Genomic DNA, 21,040 nt, shown 5'->3' on the forward strand with positions numbered 1-21,040 from the left:
TTTCCATACTTTATATCTCTATAGTAAGGGACTCTGCAACTATATATTGTGGACAATTCCATATTTACAAAATATTGTAATATTACCTGTTCTTCAATTTTGTTGGTGACTTCAGTTATTTCAGAGATGTTGGCAGGATCTGAGACTATGCTGTCATAACTGCAGAAATAGGAAATAGAAGTTTACACAGGTGACATTTTGCTGCCAGTTGCTGGTGCACTGGTCTTTCAGGCTCCAGTAATTCCTGGAAGTGCTCATTCTCAATGCATGAGTCTAGGCATATCATCAGTCTAATCAACTGTCAAATCACCACAGCCTATTGCAATCCTGTCCTCTCTGGAAGTATACACATGCATCTTTCAAACAGGGATAAATGGAAAGCATCAGGAATGGCTCTCTAAACTGAAACCCTTTTCACCCTTCTGGAGTCCAGAGGTGTTGAGGTTGTTTGTAGTACCCAGTCATCTCAGGTGAAATCAAATGACTCAGTAAAAAACTGATTTCAAAACTGGTATGCTTACTTATATAGAATGTTAGAAAAAAAAACCCAGGAATTTCTCTTATATTGCAAATGTAACATGAGATCTGAACACAAAGGCAGCCCAAAGATAATAGAGTAAGGATTCTTTATTCCACTGATGTCAAGCCATTACAAAACACAAAGGGAAATTAATGATAAACAAGAAATTATTTACATCATATCTATGGAATGACTACGCAAGTTGCACTGGAACGAGCAATTCCTTTATCTGCCTGCTCCCACTTCCCAACTTCACTCTCCACAGCAAGGCACCCTTTCTTTTCATGGGGGAGTCTGTTCAACTGCTTCAACTGCCCTCCCTCACTGTTGCTACAAGCTGGTGGAAGACCTGGATAACTGTTCAGTTCCCTTCATCACCACCTGCTGCTGAAGATCCCATCATGTTGGAGTACAACATAACTAATTTCAAAGTATATATTTGTCTTTGAAATAAATAAGTAAAACTTGGTACAATTTCCCATCACTAAACAGTTAAGAAATTTTTGGTACAAAAGATGACATTGTACTTGTCGTGTTGCTAACTCCCCCACTTGAAATACCTGTTCTGATTCCATTGTTATGGTTTATACATTTTGTTTTACACTAAAATATGGATAATACATATGCACACATTTATTATTCAAAGTAATGATTATATTTATTTAATGTTATTTCATAAAAAGCATAAGCCAGTGTGCAGAAAACGTTTCAGTCAATGATGTAACAAAAACATCATAATGTGTTTTTTTAATTGCGAACCAAAGTTAAATTCAAGCAGCTCTACAGCAAGACTTATCAGGAATTTGAACTCTGGGATTGAATTCTTTTTCTTAACAGGTGAGCACCTAGATTAACAATTAGCCTTATACATTTAAATTGGGCAGGAACTGACAGTGGAAGAGAATTAGAGTCTAGTCCCACTCATTTGACATCTGTATCAGAGTTAAGTCTCCCCAGTTAGGAGCTTGGACAGTCAGTGTAACTCGACCTCCAAATACTACCAATGTGCAACTTGGAACAGATTAACATTTGAACTTGGAACCTCCAGCTTGGTACCATTATCTTGGTTGTTGGAGCAAGACATCAGCTAACTATTTTGTGATAAACCTGCCTGTTAAATTCTTCAGGCAGCACATCAGTCTCAACTTGTGTTTCCTGGAAAAGATGGAATTCATATTCAGTAGTTAATATCAGACAAAGCAGTGTATTGCTTGATCTTCTGATCTGATTATGATCTACACAAGAATGCCATTACTTGAATTATGATCTGAGGATTTCAGCCAGTACCAGAAAGAGAGTGGAGTTTGTGCAGATGATTTAAAAGGAAATTCATGGTATCTGGATAACTCTTGCTTATCCTTTGAAATGGGTGGCCTACTAGACCATTTCAGAGAGCAATTAAACAGTCAACCACATCACTACAGGTCTGAACTCACATATTGTAGGCTAGACCAGATAAAGCCATTAATAAGACTGCTTACAAACATCTGGATTAACAGCAGGAGTAGGCCATGCATCCTTTTGAACCTGCCTGCCATTCAATAACTTCATGACTGATTTGGCTACTCCTCATTCTGACCTATCCTGGTAGCCTTTCACCCTATTTCTTATAAAGAATCTATCTGTGTTAAAAATATTCAAAAGCTCTGCCTTTTGAGGAAGAGTTCCAAAGACTCATGACACTTCAAGAATTTTTTTTTTCTCATCGCTGTCTTAAATGTGTCAATTACTAGGGGACATAAGTTTAAGGTAAAAGGAGGAGGGAGTTTAAAGGAGATGTGAGAGGAAAGTTTTTTAGTGGCTGGAACTTACTGCCAAAGGAGTGGATAGAAGCAGTTACAATAGCAACGTTTAAGCCATATCTTGACAGATACATGAATAGGGAGGGAATTCAAGGTTTCGGACCACAGAGAGGCTGAAGGTAGTTTAGAAAGGTGTCATGTATCAGCCCAGGCTTGGTGGGCTGAAGGGACCGTTGCTGTGCTGTACAGTTCTTTGACTCTGTATAGGCCTTTAAGAATAAGTTTCTCTGAGACTGCATTATATTCTTATAAATTCCAGAGAATACAATCCAGTCTCCTCCATTTCTCATCACAGGCAATTTCACCATCGTAGGAATTAGTCTGGGGAATCTCTGCTGCACTCCCACTAAGTCAAGTATATCCTTCCTTAGAAAAGGGGGACAAGAACAGCACACAATATTCCAGGTGCAGTTTCACCAGTGTGCTATGCAACTCAAGGAAAACAAATCTTTAATTTTACAATTGCCTGCGTCATGTTGAGATCCACTTTCACTGCTTGTAATATTTTGTTGTAATTGTGATTGTAACAAGGTCAGACAGCTGGACTTCATAAAATATGAATTCCCTGATTGGACCAAGATTAGCAGCCCCTCCTGGGGAACCCTGGTTGACATATTAAAAGGGGAGTGTCAGATTACTGACATTCTGATGGCTGACTTTGAATGAGACAATACTAAAGTCAAGGACTGTTCATATGTAAATAAAGGGTTACTTGGTGATGGGATACCAATCTCTGGAATTGTTTCAGTAATCATGACATTTGTCTGAAAGATATTGCAAAGCTCACTAAAGTAAAGGCTGTGCCATACTGTCTGCTTCTTCATGGCAAGAGACTGGTCAAAAATTGATTACATACTTTGCAGAAAGATTCATTCACCTATTAGCAGCTGTTATTTCTCTTTAAACTGGTTCAAGCTCTTTAGGGCCTTACATAAGAACTAGGAGCAGGAGAAAGCAATTCAGCTCCTCAAGCTTGCTCTGCCATTCAGGAGGATCATGGTTGATCTCATCTTAGCCTCAACTCCACTTTCCTGACTACTGTCCATAACCCTCCAACACATGACGAATTAAAAGTCTATCTTATCTCCTTCTTCAATTACCCAATTTCCTAGCATTCATCATACTCTGGGGTATTCAATTCTACAGATTCACAACCCTTTAAGAGAAGTAATTTCTCTTCACCTGTATTTTAAATCTGCAACCTTTTATCTTAAAATGATGACCTATCATTCCAGATTGCCCCACATGAGGAAACAACCTTTCTATTTTGACTTTGTCAATTCTCTTTTAGAATTTTATCTTTATAAGACAAATCCCTCATTTCTGGAATCAATCTAGTGAACCTCCTCCGAACTATGTCCAAGACAATTGCATCCCACTTCATATAAGGGGACCAAAATTATACTGAATTCTCCAGGTGCAGTATCAATATTGTTTGGACATTGCAGCAATATTCCCTACTGTTATAATTTATTCTTTTAGCAATAAATAGAACAAAAGAACAAAATACAATACAGAACATGCATTCGTCCTGGTGCTTCTTGAATGTTGCTATTGTGTATGCTTCCACCACCTCCTCTGGCAACCATTTCCACTCACTCCCCACACATCTCTTTTAAACTTACCCCCTCACACCTTGAACCTGTGTCATCTAGTAGCTGACCCCTCCACCCTGGGCAAAAGCCTCATACTTTCCACTCTCTCCATGCCATTCACAATCTTATAAACTTCTATTAGGTCGCCCTTCAAGCCCCTGCATTTTAGTTAAGACAAACCCAATCTAGCAAACCTTCCTTCACAGCTAAAATCTCTCATACCAGGCAACATCCTGGTAAATGGTTTTTGTACTCTGTCCAAAGCATCCACATCTTTCTGGTAATGTGGTGACCAGAACTGTACACAATATTCCAAATGTGGCCTAACTAAGGTACAATAAAACTGCATTGTCTATCTTTATATGCAACGCCCCTTCTAATAAAAGCAAGAATGCTATAAGCCCTTTTTGTTACCTTATCTACCTGCGCTACTAACTTCAGTGATCTGTGGACTTGCACGCTCAAATCCCTCTGCATATCAATACTCTTAAGGGTTCTGCCATTCACTGTATAATTTAACTTGTACTTGACCTTCCAAAAGCCAAAATTCCATTTGTCTTCCTATTACTTGCTATATCTGCATGCTAATTTTCTGCATATCATATACAAGGACACTGAGATCTCTTTGCACCAAAGCATTCTGAAGTTTCTCTCTAATTAGATAATAGGTTACCTGCCTCTTTCTCTGACTAAAAAGAATAACCTCAAACTTATCCACAGTAATTTCACTTGCCAAATTTTGGCCCATTTACCGAAGCAATCCATATCCACTTGTAAATTTCTTATTTCTGCCTTGTAACTTACTTTCCCATCTATTTTAATGTCATCTACAAATTTGGTTATAGTACTTTCTATTCCCACATTAAAGTCATTAATACAAACTGCAAATTATTAACGATAGCTCAAAGATTCAAAGCACAAAAGAGTTGCAACCATACAGAAAGATTTGTACAGGCAACTGAAGCAATTACGTGCATGGAATAGTCTGAGTAATTTGACACTAGGTAATGGATTAGTGTGGAGCTGGATGAACACAGCAGGCCAAGAACATCACAGGAGCACAAAAGCTGAAGTTTCGGGCCTTGACCCTTCATCAGAAAAGGGGTATGGGGAGAGGATTCTGAAATAAATAGGGAGAGAGGGGGATGCGGATTGAAGGTGGATAGAGGAGAAGATAGGTGGAGAGGAGACAGACAAGATTAAGGGGCGGGGATGGAGCCTGTAGAGGTGAGTATAGGCGGGGAGGTAGGGAGGGGATAGCCCAGTCCGGGGAGGTCAAGGGGGTGGGATGAGGTTAGGAGGTAGGAAATGGAGGTGCGACGAGGCCGGAGGAAGGGATAGGTGAGAGGAAGAACAGGTTAGGGAGTCTGGGCTGGTTTTGGGATGCATTTCGGGGAGGGGAGATTTTGAAGCTTGTGAAATCCACATTGATACCATTGGGCTGCAGGGTTCCCAAGCAGATTATGAGTTGCTGTTCCTGCAAGCTTCGGGTGGCATTGTTGTGGCACTGCAGGAGGCCCAGGATGGACATGTCGTCTAAGGTATGCGAGGGGGAGTTGAAATGGTTCACGACTGGGAGATGCAGTTGTTTGTTACAAGCATAGGTGTTCTACAAAGCCCAATGTAGAGGAAGCCACATTGGGTACAGCAGATGCAGAATACCACATTGGCAGATGTGCAGGTGAACATCTACTTGATGTGGAAAATCATTTTGAGGCCTGGGATGTGGGTGAGGGAGGAGATTTGGGGGCAAGTGTAGCACTTGCTGCGGTTGCAGGGGAAGTGCCAGGTGTGGTGGGGTTGGAGGGGAGTGTGGAACGGACAAGGGAGTCCCGGAAAGAGTGGTCTTTCCAGAAGGCAGACAAGGGTGGGGAGGGAAAAATGTCTTTGGTGGTGGGGTCAGACTGTTGATGGAAGAAGTGTCGGAGGATGACGCGTTGTATCCGGAGGTTGGTGGGATGGTATGTGAGGACGAGGGGGATTCTGTTTTGGTGGTTATTGCAAGGGCGGGGTGTGAGGGATGAGTTGCAGGAAATGCAGGAGATACGGTCGAGGGCGTTCTCAACCACTGTGGGGGGCAAGTTGCGGTCCTTGAAGAACAAGGACATCTGGGATGTACAGGAGTGGAATGCCTGATCCTGGGAGCAGATGTGGCAGAGACGAAGGAATTGGGAATAGGGGATGGAAATATTGCAGGTAGGTGGGTGGGAGGAGGTGTATTCTAGGTAGCTGTGGGAGTCAGTGGGCTTGAAATGGATATCGGTTTCTAGGTGGTTGCCTGAGATGGAGATGGAGACAGAGAGGTCCAGGAAGGGGAGGGATGTGTTGGAGATGGTCCAGGTGAATTTGAGGTTGGGGTGGAAGGTGTTGATGAAGTGGATGTACTGTTCAAGGTCCTCTTGGGAGCATGAAGTGGCGCCGATACAGTCATCAATGTAACGGAGGAAGAGGTGGGGTTTTTGGTCAGTGTAGGTACGGAAGAGGGATTGTTCCATGTAACCTACAAATAGGCAGGCATAGCTTTGGCCCATGCAGGTACCCATGGCCACTGATTCCAACGCCACTTGAGATTGGCAAGCAGGACCTGAATGCTGAGGTGCCATATTTCAGGCAGATCTCATTTTTACCAGCTGAGGGAAGGGGCATGAATCATGCAAGCAGAAAACATGAACTCAGCAGAACAATTTAAAGTTAGTGCTGAGTTCAAACATATCACAACATCACTGTTTTAAGGACCCTTACCCAATTCTAGAGCCACACATTTACTTAGGAAGCACAATTATTTCTGAAGGGTGAATAAGGTATGTTTAAATGTCATGATCTAAAATTATTCGAAGTTAATTAAAGCCCTAGCCATTTCAAAAATTAAATAAAAACACAGCCTGCAACTGCCAATTGGAGTGAAAAAGCTGTACACCCATTGCAGCAATACATTGGTTGTCAAGCTATCTGATGGTATAGTTTAGGAAAAAGTTTCATCACTCCTATAGTTTCAATAAACTTCATGGTTGATATTTCCTAGTGGTTCATGTTACAGCTGGAACAAAAATGAATGCTTCGCTGACTTTCAAAGGTTACAAAAATTCTTACCTGAGCGAAGGATTTGAGTTTATATTTTGATTGACAGTTTTAATGTGTAATTAAAGGATGAACTGTATTTCATGTGATTAATGAATAGAAGTTTGTTTTTACAAACGTTCAGCCTTTTGAGCAGATCTGAAATCATTTGAATGTGTTTACAAATGAGTTTTTTTCACTTATCAAGTGCCTCTAAATGGTAGCTCTCAAACTGTTACAAGTTCTTTTCTTTCTTCATTTCTCCTTGGCACCTGAGGTCTGACCACCATTGCAGGTTGCATGTGAGCTTGAGGAGGCATGGAGATGTGAGATTGCATACGGGTATGATGGTATGAGGGATGGATGGTAGGTGAGGGCTCGAGAACAAAATAGTCTGGGCCAAAGTGTCAAGAACAGAGGCAGACTTCATAACTAACCTCTTCTTCACTCACTCACCTCTGGGGCTACCTTTGGTAGCAGCAGATTCAACTAAATCATGTTACCACAACCCCATGGAGGGAAGATTATATGCATAAGAGTCATTTCATGGACAAGTTTGTTGAGTTTGGAGGTTGCCTGACCTGGGTTTCCTGATGGTCCAAGGACTGGGGACACAGATTTAAAATTTTGGGCAAGAGATGCAGAGAGGAAATTTTTTTTTACACAGCAAGTAATGGATATTAAATTTGATGCAGAGGGTAGTAAAAGCAGCGACACTCAATGATGTGAAAAGGAAACTGAGCACATGAGGGTAATAAATTTACAAGACCACAAGGACCACAACCGCATCCCAAACCAGCCCAGCTTGTCCCCGCCTCCCTAACCTGTCCTTGCTCCCACCTATCCCCTCTTCCCAACTCAAGCCCCACCCCCATCTCCTACCTACTAACCTCATCCTGCTCCCTTGACCTGTCCATCCTCCTAACTCCCCACCTACTCTCACCTTTACTGGCTCCGTCCCCACTTCTTTGACCTGTCTGTCTCCTCTCCACCTATCTTCTCCTCTATCCATCTTCTATCCCCCTCCCTCTCTCCCCCCTATTTATTTCAGAACCCCCTTCCCCTCCCCCATTTCTGAAGAAGGGTTGAGGCCTGAAACGTCAGCCTTCCTGCTCCTCTGATGCTGCTTGGCCTGCTGTGTTCATCCAGCTCCACACCTTGTTATCTCTAGTTTTAACATTCCTTCTTGTGGGAAATCATCCCTCACTTCCAAAGTGTGGAGCTGGATGAACACAGCAGGCCAAGCAGCATCTTAGGAGCACTGCTTGGCCTGCTGTGTTCATCCAGCTCCACACTTTGTTATCTCATTTCCAGATTATTTCACTTAACGTCATGATTTTCAGGAATGCAACCCTGATTCCAATTGAAGATTCCTTGTATATTTTCCAACAGTAATGAATATAATGTTGCTGAGTCCAATAGCTTACACATGAGGGCTAATTTTCTGAGTAATTGCTGATGGTGAGGAGTGCAGCTTCAGTACTCATTTATTGGGAAGGTTCGGTGAGCCAGCAGTGGGTTTCTATTCCACGAACCATCACTTTCCCAAGGGAAATGAGAGACAGGCAATAAATGCTGGCCCAGCCAGCAATGCCCACATCTAATGAACAAAAACAAGTCATGTCTAATAATATAATTATCGCCAAGACTGATTGCAGACTAAGCTGCTGCTAATCTGTCAGCACTTACCATCTAGGTTCAATTAAGTGAGATGGCATTCACTAGTTGGAGCTCACACAACTGTATCTCATCAATGTCACACTCCCCACTTTCAGAACAGGAGGGGGAGGAAGGAAAAGGCAGCAGTGGTGGTGGCAATAGTTGTGGGGTAGCAGGACGTGTGAAATTCTGTTTCATTAATTCGATATCCTTAGCAGTGAGCTGTAAAGCATAATTCCTTTTATTCAAATTCTCAGTGACATTTCTCAGGTGCTTTACATGTTTATTGATAATAACTACATTATAACTTTCATTAGGCTGATATTTCATCCTGCAGTGGAATCATTATTTGGTCAGTTCAGTTCTTGTCAAATTATGGCTCGATGAGAGACACTAAACTTTGCAACAGCCCAAGTCGGGGTGAGGTTTTGATGCACTAGTCAATGAGTGTTTTAACCTTTTGTGACAAAACTGCCTAAGAATTTAAACACTTGTTAGTTAATTTGGAAGGCACAAATTCCACTTGGAAGAAAAAAACACTTGTACTTATTTAGCACCTGCAACTTTTTGAAATGTACATTGAACCTGAAGTGACTGGAACTTTCTTTTACATTGTTCAAGTGACTTGGGAATAGCTAGCTAGGCCAGCATTATTGCCTATCCCTAAAAGCCCTAGAGAAGCTGGTAGTGAGCTGTCTTTATTGAATCGCTGCAGTACTTTTTAATCTGTATATTTGGCAACTATTTTGTATGTTTGTGACATGATTCCACAAACACCAAAAAAGATGCACGATGAGCTCGTCTTTTTTCACTAGGGCAAGTTAAGGCAAGAGGATTGACCAGGAGAGATCAGAGATAATGGGAACTACAGATGCTGGAGAATCCAAGATAACAAAGTGTGGGGCTGGACCTGCTGTGTTCATCCAGCCCCACACGATTGACCAGGACACCATTTCCTTCCAAAAGTACTGTGGGATCTTTAAAGTTCACTGTAACAAGTTGGTTTGATTTGTCACCTCAAGGTCAGCAAGTCCGATAATAGAGCATCCTCTCAATGCTAAACTAGAGCACCAGCCTAGCAGCTTAGGTTTTATTGAAGGTACCTTTGATTAAAATTTTTCTGACCTTGAGACTGTTATTTTCTTCTTCAATGTCATGATCTTGCAGATGGCGACATACAACAGCAAGCCTTCGTCATGAGAAAAATAATATCAATATAAAATAAAGGACTGTTAACATAAATATCTGATTACAATTAATTTGTGGAGCTAAGACATCATTATATGCATGAAGATTTCTCTAGTTCATCATAAAAGCCCTCTGTTAGTTAGGATTTTCTTTTGTCCTTTCAACTCAATTCTTCTACCTTGCAGATTGCTGGACATTTGAGCTGAAAACCCTGGTGAAGGAAACAGGACATCTGGGACCTTAGTGAATGACAAAAGCCAATTGTCCAAGCAGTTAAAGGAATAAAGAATCAGCAGAACAATGGAAAAGAAATGTTAGTGAATTAGAGATAAAATAGATCCATGATGAGAAAAAACAAAGAAAGAAATAATTTAAAAACAGAAAAAATTCAGCTGTTTAAAAATTAGAGGTTAAAGCAGCTTTATAAGACTTTGGTTAGGCCTCATTTAGAGTATCACATTCAATTCTAGTCGCCACATTACAGGAAGGATGTGGAGGCTTTGGAAAGGTTGCAGAAGAGATTTACCAGGATGGTGAAGATCAGAAGGTCTGAGCTTTAAGGAGAGGCTAGAAAAACTCAGTTTGTTTTCTTTTGAGTGGTGCACGCTGAGGGGAGACTTGATAAAAGTCTATCAAACTATGAGACGCAAAGATAGGGTTGACAGTCAGAATCTTTTTCCCAGAGGTGAAATACTAGTGGCATGCATTTAAGGAAGGGGAGTAAGTTCAAAGGAGACATGAAGGGCAAGTTATTTTACACAGAGTGGTAGGAGTCTGGAGCGCATTGGGTGGTGGTGGCAGAGGAAAATACATTAGGGGCATTAAAGGGACTTTTAGATAAATGCATGAATATGCGAAGAATGGAGGGATATGGACCAATAGCAGGCAGAAGGGATCAGTTTCATTTGGCACCGGGTTGGCACAACATCATAGGCCGAAGGGCCCATTCCTGTGCTGTACAGTTCTGTGTTTTAAAATTCTCTAACAATTTAACACCCATAGAAGAAGACTCCACAATTTCAGTTATTCCCTTTCTGGACTGGACAGGTTCAGTGGATTTGCAGGAACATGGTGCACATTTTCAGACTCAATCTTACTTGAATAGTTCCCTTATTCATCATAGAACACAGAACAATACAGCATGGTACAGGCCCTTAGGCCCACGATGTTGTGCCGAACTTTTACCCTAATCCTAAAGTCTATTGAACCTCCACCCCTACCTTATACTATCATCCATATGCCTATAAAATAGCCACTTAAATGCCCCTAATGAGGCTGACTCCACTACCCTCTCTGGCAATGCATTCCACGCCCCAACCACTCTCTGAGTAAAGAACCTACCTGTGATGTCTCACCTATGTCTACCTCCACTCACTTTAAAAATATGCCCCCTTGTAAGAGCTACCTCCACCCAAGGAAAAGGTCTCTGGCTGTCCACTCTATCTATATGTCTGATCATTTTCTACACCTCTACCAAGTCAACTCTCATCCTTCGTCATTCTAAAGAGAAAAGCCCTAGCTCTCTCAACCTTTCCTCATAAGACCTTCCCTCCATTCCACAGGCAACATCCTGGTGAATCTCCTCTGCACCTTTTCCAACACTTCCGCATCTTTCCTGTAATGAGGCGACCAGAACTGAACACAATACTCCAGATGTGGCCCAACCAGGCTTTTGTATAGCTGGAGCATGACTTCACGGCTACTGAACTCAATCCCTCTATTAATGAAAGCTAACACACCATACGCCTTAAATCGCAGCACATTTATTTCACCATATAGCCTCTATTTGTTTTACTCACCCCCTACCCCAATAGTATCGGATGTAAAAAGAAAACGTGCATACCATATTTGGCATTCTATACTGTCCCCGTGATCCTGTAGACTGGCAGTTGCTTCATCTCTTCCTACAAAGAATGAAGGTAGGTGGAAAGGAAAATCCCATCAGGACTTAGGAATACAATAGAAAATGAGCAGATTGATGAACAGATGAGTAGTTTTAAAAAGAAGTTTGGTAATCATTTAGCAAGCAATCTTGATTTATTCCCCAGATTTCATTTTCCTTTGTATTGCTGCTAGATTCCAAACATTGCAGTGTCAAATTATAAAATCAATCTGAATTTAGTACAATTTCATGTAATGTTATATACAACAGAAATATGTGAGCTTACAAAATAAATCTTGCAACCAAGTTGATCATGATCTGAATCTAACTGGATGGTCAATAACAAAGTAAACTGGCATTCACCAGTTAAACAGACACTTTTAAATTTTCATACTCAAATTCAACAATCATTTCAAATGATAATTGGATAAGGATGCTACTCATAACAGAAGTGAGCCAGATATACCATTTAGGGCGGCACGGTGGCTCAGTGGTTAGCACTGCAGCCTCACAGCGCCAGGGACCCGGGTTCGATTCCAGCCTCAGGCGACTGTCTGTGTGGAGTTTGCACATTCTCCCTGTGTCTGCGTGGGTTTCCTCCAGGTGCTCCGGTTTCCTCCCACAGTCCAAAGATGTGCAGGGTAGGTGGACTGGCCATGCTAAATTGCCCGTAGTGTTCAGGGGTGGGTTATTAGGGGGATGGGTCTGGGTGGGATGCTTCAAGGGGCGGTGTGGACTTGTTGGGCCGAAAAGCCTGTTTCCACACTGTAGGGAATCTAATCTAATCTACCAAGGGGAACCATAGTTTGACTCCTATTGTTTGGCTGCCTGCTATGCTCAGTGAAGATAGAAGCACTTGTGTCACAATTAGCAGTAGGTTGATCATCCGAGCTGCTGCTTCTGATCACAATCTATTTTCCTCTGTCGACATATGTAATCCTTCAAGTCACATGTGGACAACATTAGTCTTGATAGTACTGCTCTGAATGGACCGAATAACCAACAAAAAGCCACTGTATGACTCAAGGAGGAAACACAGTCATTAGGGCAAGATTCCCACGTCCTGCTGATGCTTGTGGCTGCATGGCTCAGTGGTTAACACTGTTGCTTCACAGCACCAAGAACCCATGTTCAATTCCACCCTTGGCCTCTGTCAGTGTGGAGTTTGCACATTCTCCCCGTGTCTGCGTGGGTTTCCTCTGGGCACTCGGGCTTCCTCCCACAGTCCAAAGATGTACAGGCTAAGTGAATTGGCCATGCTAAATTGCCCATAGGTGTAGATTAGGGGGATGGGCCTGGGTGGGATGTTCTGAGAGTCAGCGTAGACTTGTTGGGCCAAAGGGCCTGTTTCCACATTGTAGGGATTCAATGAACATCAGTACCTTAAGTAAAAGCAGAACAGGCATTTGAGGGATGAAAAGATGAAACTTCAAGAGAAGCAAGATGGAACCATGACAGAGGAAAGACACAGCTTGAGGGAGATAAAACTGAAAACTCTTGGGAAAGACCAAGGCTTTGGCGAAAACATTGAACAGTAAATGGAAAAGGCAGAAACCCTGGGGATGTGACGTGGTGGTTAGGGAGTTGGGGAGGAAGTGGGTGGTGAAAATTTATAGTGAAGGCAAAGCCAGCAAGGAGAAAAAACAAAGCGTTGGAAGGAAAGATGAAGCATCTGAAGATAGCACATCCTGGGGAAATATATTGAAGGGAAAGTGTCCTTAAAATGTTTTCTCAGTCCTCCAGTGTGGATCCCATCCTTCAGTTGTGAAAACAGGTTCTGGTTTGGGAGCTTCTTACTTGACATGTAGATACAGTATTCAGACCTGTGGAGTTGATGTTAGATTGTGTATTTTTTAATGTACACTTCAGAGTGCAGATAGGACTTTACTTTAACATCTTGTTTGAAAGGTGGAACCTCTGACAGGACTGAAATCCCTCAGTACTGCAAAGTAGGCTTGCAAATGTACATAGTAATATCATAACTTTTAGGGACACACTGTCTACAGACTGTAAATAACGATATTTAGATCAAAAAGGGAATAATCTGAAGTGTATCTTGAGAACAATTAAAATGTTATTATTTCTTTGGGTACTGACAGCAGTTTGTAAAAATTAGGTTACTGCCCATGTTTGGAAAACCCTCAGCAAATGGCTGGTTACTTCAATGTTATTTTGCATCAATAATAATAATTGTCATCTAAAATAATGACAGTACAAATTTTATAACTGTATAAAACTGACTGAGAAACATCTACAAAACTAAGAGCTGTAAATTATTTCTCCATAAGATTGCAGCAATTACATGGTGACTGTTCATCTTTTACTGACAGTCACTTCTACATCAATCACATGCAGCTTACTGATAACAATATCTCTGCTGACAGGCTCTTGAGCCCAGAGCAGATCATAGTATTTATATCGCATTTTTAACAAAATAAAAGATCTCAAAGTGCTTCCCAGAATACTCCAAGCAAATGTCCAGGTTATCAAAAATAAAACGGATGATCTCAGATCTAGACTTAACTACCAGAGGGAACTGAGGGACTGTTCTGTGCTCTGCCTCATGGAGACTTGGCACACCACTCTCCTCGGCCTTGAAACTGCTCGACCATGTCCTGAAGCAAACCAGGTACTACAGCCACATCACCTTCCTCAGCACCTGCCTACAGAACCCTTTTTTTCTGATGAAGGTTCTAGGCTGCAACGTCAGCTTTTGTGGCTCCTAAGATGCTGCTTGGCTTGCTGTGTTCATCCAAATGGTATGTTGCCTCCCAGGTGCACGGGTCAAAGATGTCTCAGATCAGCTGCAAAACATTCTGAAGGGGGAGGGCGAACAGCCAGTTGTCGTGGTGCATATAGGCACCAATGATATAGGTAGATGAGGTCCTACAAGCAGAATTTAGGGAGTTGGGAGCCAAGTTAAAAGGTAGGACCTCAAAGGTAGTAATCTCAGGATTGCTACCAGTGCCACATGCTAGTCAGAGCAGAAATGAAAGAATAGCCAGGATGAATGCATGGCTTGAGAGATGGTGCAGGAGGGAGGGGTTCAGATTTCTGGGACATTGGAACCGGTTCTGGGGGAGGTGGGACTATTACAAATTGGACGGTCTACACCTGGGCTAGACTGGAACCAATGTCCTTGGGGGTGCTTTTGCTCATGCTGTGGGGGAGGGTTTAAACTAATGTGGCATGGGGTTGGGAACCAAACATTGGACAGAAAGGAGGTAGTAACTAAAGCCTGTAGGGAACTAGATAAATGGACTCAGCATGACTAAAGGGAATAGTAGTCGGGGAGCAGATGATGAACACAAAGGGACAGGTGGTCTGAGGTGCATTTGTTTTAATGCAAGAAATGTAGTAGGTAAGGCAGATGAGCTTAGGGCTTGGATTGGTACCTGGGAGTATGATGTTATTGCTATTACTGAGACTTGGTTGAGGGAAGGGCATGATTGGCAACTAGTTTTACCAGGATATCGATGCTTCAGGCAGGATAGAGAGGGAGGTAAAAGGGGTGGAGGAGTTGCAATACTGGTCAAAGACGATATCACAGCTGTACTGAAGGACAGCACTATGGAGGACTCAAGCAGTGAGGCAATAAGGGTAGAACTCAGAAGTAGGAAGGGTGCAGTAACAATGTTGGGGCTGTTCTACAGGCCTCCCAACAGCAAACATGAAATAGAGGTACAAGTATGTAAACAGACTATGATAAGGTGTAGGAGCAACAGGGTGGTGGTGATGAGAGATTTTCACTTTCCCAACATTGACGGGGATTCACTCAGTGTTAGGGGTGAAGATGGAGCAGAATTCATAACGAGCATCCAGGAGGGCTGTCTAGAGCAGTATGTATGTAGTCCAACTCGGGAAGGGGCCATACTGAACCTGGTGTTGGGGAATAGGTGGCAGAAATTACAGTAGGAGACTACTTTGGAAATAGTGACCACAATTCCGTAAGTTTTACAATACTCATGGACAAAGATGAGAGTGGTCCTAAAGGAAGAGTACCCTTGTTTAAAAAGGGTAGCAAGGATAATCCAGGTAATTATTGACCGGTGAACCTGAAGTCAGTGGTAGGGATGCTGCTGGAGAAGATACTGAAGGATAGGATCTATTCCCATTTGGAAGAAAATAGGCAACATGGTTTTGTGCAGGGAAGGTCATGTCTTACAAACTTAATAGAATTCTTTGAGGACATGACAAAGTTGATTGATGAGGGAAGGGCTGTAGATGCCATATACATGGTCTTCAGTAAGGCGTTTGATAAGGTTCTCCATGGCTGGCTGATGGAGAAAGTGAAGTCACATGGGGTCCAGGGTGTGCTAGCTAGATGGAGAAAAAACTGGCTAGGCAACAGGAGACAAAGCGTAGTAGTGGAAGGGAGTTTCTCAAATTGGAGACCTGTGACCAGTGGTGTTCCACAGGGATCTGTGCTGGGACCACTGTTGTTTGTGATATACATAAATGATTTGGAGGAAGGTGTAAGTGGTCTGATTAGCAAGTTTGCAGATGACACGAAGATTGGTGGAGTAGCAGATACTGAAGGGGACTGTCAGAGATTACAGCAGAATATATATAGATTGGAGAGTTGGGCAGATAAATAGCAGATGGAGTTCAATCCGGGCAAATGTGAGGTGATGCATTTTGGAAGATCTAATTCAAGAGTGAACTATACAGTAAATGGAAAAGTCCTGGGGAAAATTGATGTACAGAGAGATCTGGGTGTTCAGGTCCATTGTTCCCTGAAGGTGGCAACACAGGTCAATAGGGTGGTCAAGAAGGCTTACGGCATGCTTTCCTTCATTGGACAGGATATTGAGTACAAGAGTTGGCAGGTCATGTTACAGTTGTATAAGACTTTGGTTCGGCCACATTTAGTGTACTGTGTTCAGTTCTGGTTGCCACATTACCAAAAGGATGTGGATGCTTCGGAGAGGGTACAGAGGAGGTTCACCAGGATGTTGCCTGGTATTGAGGGTGCTAACTATGAAGAAAGGTTGAGTAGATTAGGATTATTTTCATTAGAAAGACAGAGATTGAGGGGGGACCTGATTGAGGTCTACAAAATCCTGAGGGGTATAGTCAAGGTGGATAGCAAGAAGCTTTTTCCCAGAGTGGGGGACTCAATTACTCGGGGTCATGAGTTCAAAGTGAAAAGAGGAAAGTTTATGGGAGATATGCATGGAAAGTTCTTTACACAGAGGGTGGTGGAAGCCTGGAACGCGTTGCCAGCAGAGGTGGTAGACACAGACACGATAGTGTCTTTTAAGATGTATCTAGACAGGTACATGGATGGGCAGGGAGCAAATGGATACAGACCCTTAGAAAATAGATGATAGGCTTAGACAGAGGATCTCGATCGGTGCAAGCTTGGAGGGCCAAAGGACCTGTTCCTGTGCTGTAATTTTCTTTGTTCTTTGTTTTTTGTATCCAGTTCCACGCTTTGTTATCCTGCAAACTACAAGCTGACAGGTTGTCCATACATCACATGGACCGCATGCACTCTCAGGTAAGGAGAAGGGCAGTGGGGTATGTTTCCTGATCAACACTTCCTGGTGCTCAGATATAGCAACCCTAGTAAGCTATTGCCCCCCCCGGATCTGGAAAACCTTATAGTAAAATGCCGTCCCTACCACCTGCTGCAAGAGTTCACCTTCGCCATCCTGACAGCAGTCACCACCCTATGCAGACGTGAGGAATGCCCTAGACGTGATCTACACCACCACAACACTCTAGAGACAAAATTCTCTGAGGCCGTGTTCATTGTGGCCAGCAACTTCAAACAAGTCAACTTCAAGAGGGTGCTGCCAAAGTACCACCAAAACTCTCCTGCCCCACCAGAGGACCAAACGTTCTGGACTACTGCTACACAACCATCAGAGATGCCCACTGCCCAATCCCCCCCCACACTTTGGAAAATCAGAACACAGCACTGTGTTCCTCCTCCCAGCTTACACGCAGGAACTGAAATGGGAGGATCCTTCACAAAAGGAAGTACAATGCAGGTCCAAGGCTGTGGAAGACAGTCACCAGGAATGCTTGGATTCGGTGGACTGAACTATATGCAAGTACTCAGTGGAAAACCTAGATGAATACGCCACCACCATCACAGACTTCGTTAGCAAATGTGTACCAAGGAAGTCAATCTGAGCATTCCCCAGCCTTGGATGAACCAGAAAATCCTTTCCCAACTGAATACCAGATGTACAATATTCAAGTCGGATGATCCAGACCAATACAAGAAATCCAGATATGACCTCCGCAAAACCATCAGGGATGCCAACAGGCAGTACCACACCAAGCTAGAGGTCCAAACCTATCAAACAGATTCCTGCTGCCTGTGCCAAGGCCTAAACAACATTACAGGATACAAAATGAAGCACATCAGCGGACAAAGACACATCCCTCTCTGATGCACTTAATGCTTTCTATGTTCAGTTGAGCAGAGTGCCAGCCTATTGTCATCACTGCAGGCATCAAATTGGCCTTCCTGGGAGTCAACCCAAGGAAAGCCACGTGCCTGGACAGTGTCCCTGGCCAAGCACTCAAATCCTGTGCAAACTAAGTGGTGGAAGTATTCACTGACGTTTTCAACCTCTCTCTCCTACAAGCCGAAGTCCCCACCTGTTTCAAGAAGATCACCTTAAGCCCCTTACCTAAGGAAGCGCATGTAATATGCCTTAATGACTACCGCCCAGTGGCTCTGACTTCAATAATCATGAAGTGCTTCAAGAGGGTTCTCATGGCCTACATCAACTCCAGTCTCCCAGACTGTTTTGATCCCCCACAATTTGCCTACTGACATAATAGGTGCACAGCGGATGCCATATCCCTAGCCCTACACTCATCTCTGGAACATCTGAACAACAAAGACACCTACATCTGACTCCTGGTCATTGACTACAGCTCTATCTTCAATGTCATTATCCCCTCCTGACTGATTTCTAAACTCTGTGACCTTGGTCTCAGCTCCACCTCTGCAACTGGATCCTCAGCTTGCTGACCCACAGACCGCATCAAAGATAGGTAACTGCACCCCCTCCACAATAATACTTGACACTGGAGCACCCCCACCCCGCCAAGGATGCACTCTCAGCCCCCTATTGTACCCCGTACACCCATGACTGAGTTGCCAAATTTTGAATGAATGCTATCTACAAGTTCACTAACAACAGCATTGAAGTGGAATGGATATCTAAAAACGACAAGTCAAAATACAGATGAGAGATAGAGGGTGATGTGGTTCAATAAAGACAACCTCCCTCTCAACATCAGCAAAACTAAAGAACTGATAATTGACTTCAGAAAGAAAGAAGGACAACATATCCTCATCTACATCAGTGAAACTGTGGTTGAGCGACAAGTTTCTCAGAGTTACGATAACCAATAACCTGTCCTGGACTGCCCATGTCGATGTGACAGTGAAGAAGGCACAACAACAATTCTTCTTCCTAAGGCAGATCAGGAAATTTGATACGTCCACAAGGACCCTCACCAACTTCTACAAATGCACCATTGAAAGCATACTGTTCAGTTGCATAATGGCCTGGTATGGCAACTGCTCTGCATAGGACCCTAAGGAACTACAGAAGATGGTGTGCACAGCCCAGACTTTCATGGAATCTAACCTTCCATCCATGGGTTCCATTTACACAGCTCGCTGCCATGAAAGGCTGCTAACATCATCAAAGAACCATTGCAGACCGGTAATGATCTCCTACGACATCTTCCATTAGGGAGAAGACACAGAAGCCTGAACACAGATACAGGCAGGTTCAGAAACAGCTTCTACCCGACTGTTGGTTGACTGAAGAATAGACTTTCTAACCTCAAATAATGCTGATCTTGCCAATGTTGATCTAGCCTAATGCACGCCCTGTGCAATGTACCCTGCATGCCTCTAAGTCTTTTTGATCTGTACATCCTTGCTATGATCTGCCAGTATTGCTCATACCAAAGCTTTTCACTGTACTTTGGCAATAAATGACAATAAATCAATCAATCATAGGAGTTTTATAAAACAAAATTTGACCGCTAGCCATATAAGGCAATATTAGAACAAATGGCAAAAGCTTTATTTTAAAGTGTGTCTTAAAAGGAAGAAACACAGATAGTGAGGCAGAAAGATTAATAAAGGGAATTCAAGACCATGGAAATAAGTAGCTGACGGCTTGACAATTAAAATCAGGGATGCTTAAGAGGCAAGAATTAGGGAGGACACATGTTAAATTTTAAAGTATCAATAAGAAATTTCTTACCAGCCAAAGCATAACATTTCTGTGTTTCTTTATCTTCTGTCAGCTGGGTCATGTCACTGTAGGCACGAATCATCCGCCAACAAAACTCTTTTCTTTTACCATACTGTAAGTTGTAAGAGAGTTGATAGAAATGCTAAACTGTAATGGCTTACTAAGATTAACTGTATGATATATTTAAGGTATTACAGTGAAAATAAAGAATAAGGCATTTATTTCATGCCTTTCACAATATCAAGACAACGCTTTAACCTCATTACGATCAAGGTAAATTTTTAAAAATCTTGCAATGTAGAAAGTAGAACATCCACGATGCACACATCAAAAACTTGCAAACAACAATGTCAATTACTAGATAACGTGGCTTTGAAGTGATAGTAATTGAGGGTTAAATATACAGTTGGGGGGGAATTCACCAACATGTCTTTGAAATGGCTCAGTGGGATCTTTCATTTTATCATTGTTGTCAGTCTCTTGAAATACAATTTATGTCTACTAGGTTCCTAGAATCATATCTCCTCAGGTAACTCAGCAGGCCAGTTCAGGAAATACAAGCCTTTGGATACAGAGGAAATAGTTCTTCAGCAATGCCCTCTCTTTGAAATCCATCATATCTCATGTTGGGACTACAGCTATTCACATAGAATCCCTAGTATGGAAGCAGGCTGTTCGGCACACCAACCCTCTAAACAGCATTCCATCCGGACCCTATCCCTGTAATCTTGTATTACCCATGGCTAGACCCACCTAGCCTGCACAGCCCTGGACACTATGGGCAATTTAGCATGGCCAATCCATCTAACCTGCGCATATTTAGACTGTGGGAGGACGGCCAAAGGGAGAACTTGCAAATCCCAGATAAACAGGGACCCAAGGGTTGAATCAGACCCAGGTCCCTGGCACTGTGAGGTAGCAATGCTAATCATTGAGCCACTGTCCAGCTCCATAACCAATCTGGATGAATGAACTGAGAGCTTGTTGCTAAGTTTGCAGATGATACAAAGATAGGTGGAGGGACATGTAGTGTTGAGGAAGCAGTGAGGCTGCAAAAGGACAGGGAGAAGTTAGAAGAACAGACAAAGAAAGGC

At 42.7% G+C, this 21,040-nt stretch overlaps 1 protein-coding gene across 4 annotated transcripts in view; it reads right to left on the reverse strand.

The window, feature by feature from the left end:
* LOC125447719 (regulator of microtubule dynamics protein 3-like) overlaps positions 1-21,040 on the reverse strand; it is a 63,750-nt gene that overhangs the window by 21,678 nt on the left and 21,032 nt on the right. For 3 of the 4 annotated variants that reach the window (XR_009443067.1, XM_048522347.2, XM_048522345.2), the window contains exons 4-8: positions 19,956-20,058; positions 11,665-11,725; positions 9,759-9,822; positions 1,632-1,675; positions 87-159 (exon numbers count right to left, since the gene is read on the reverse strand). Coding sequence is in view for 3 of the 4 variants with exons in the window: in XM_048522347.2 (XP_048378304.1) it covers positions 87-159; positions 1,632-1,675; positions 9,759-9,822; positions 11,665-11,725; positions 19,956-20,058 (345 nt within the window). In the remaining variant the exon portion in view is untranslated. The remainder of the gene's footprint in view (positions 1-86; positions 160-1,631; positions 1,676-9,758; positions 9,823-11,664; positions 11,726-19,955; positions 20,059-21,040) is intronic. The other variant, XM_048522346.2, reaches the window with a different exon arrangement.

The sequence above is a fragment of the Stegostoma tigrinum genome, chromosome 39 (assembly GCF_030684315.1).
Source record: "Stegostoma tigrinum isolate sSteTig4 chromosome 39, sSteTig4.hap1, whole genome shotgun sequence".
In the NCBI taxonomy this organism is placed as follows: Eukaryota; Metazoa; Chordata; class Chondrichthyes; order Orectolobiformes; family Stegostomatidae; genus Stegostoma; species Stegostoma tigrinum.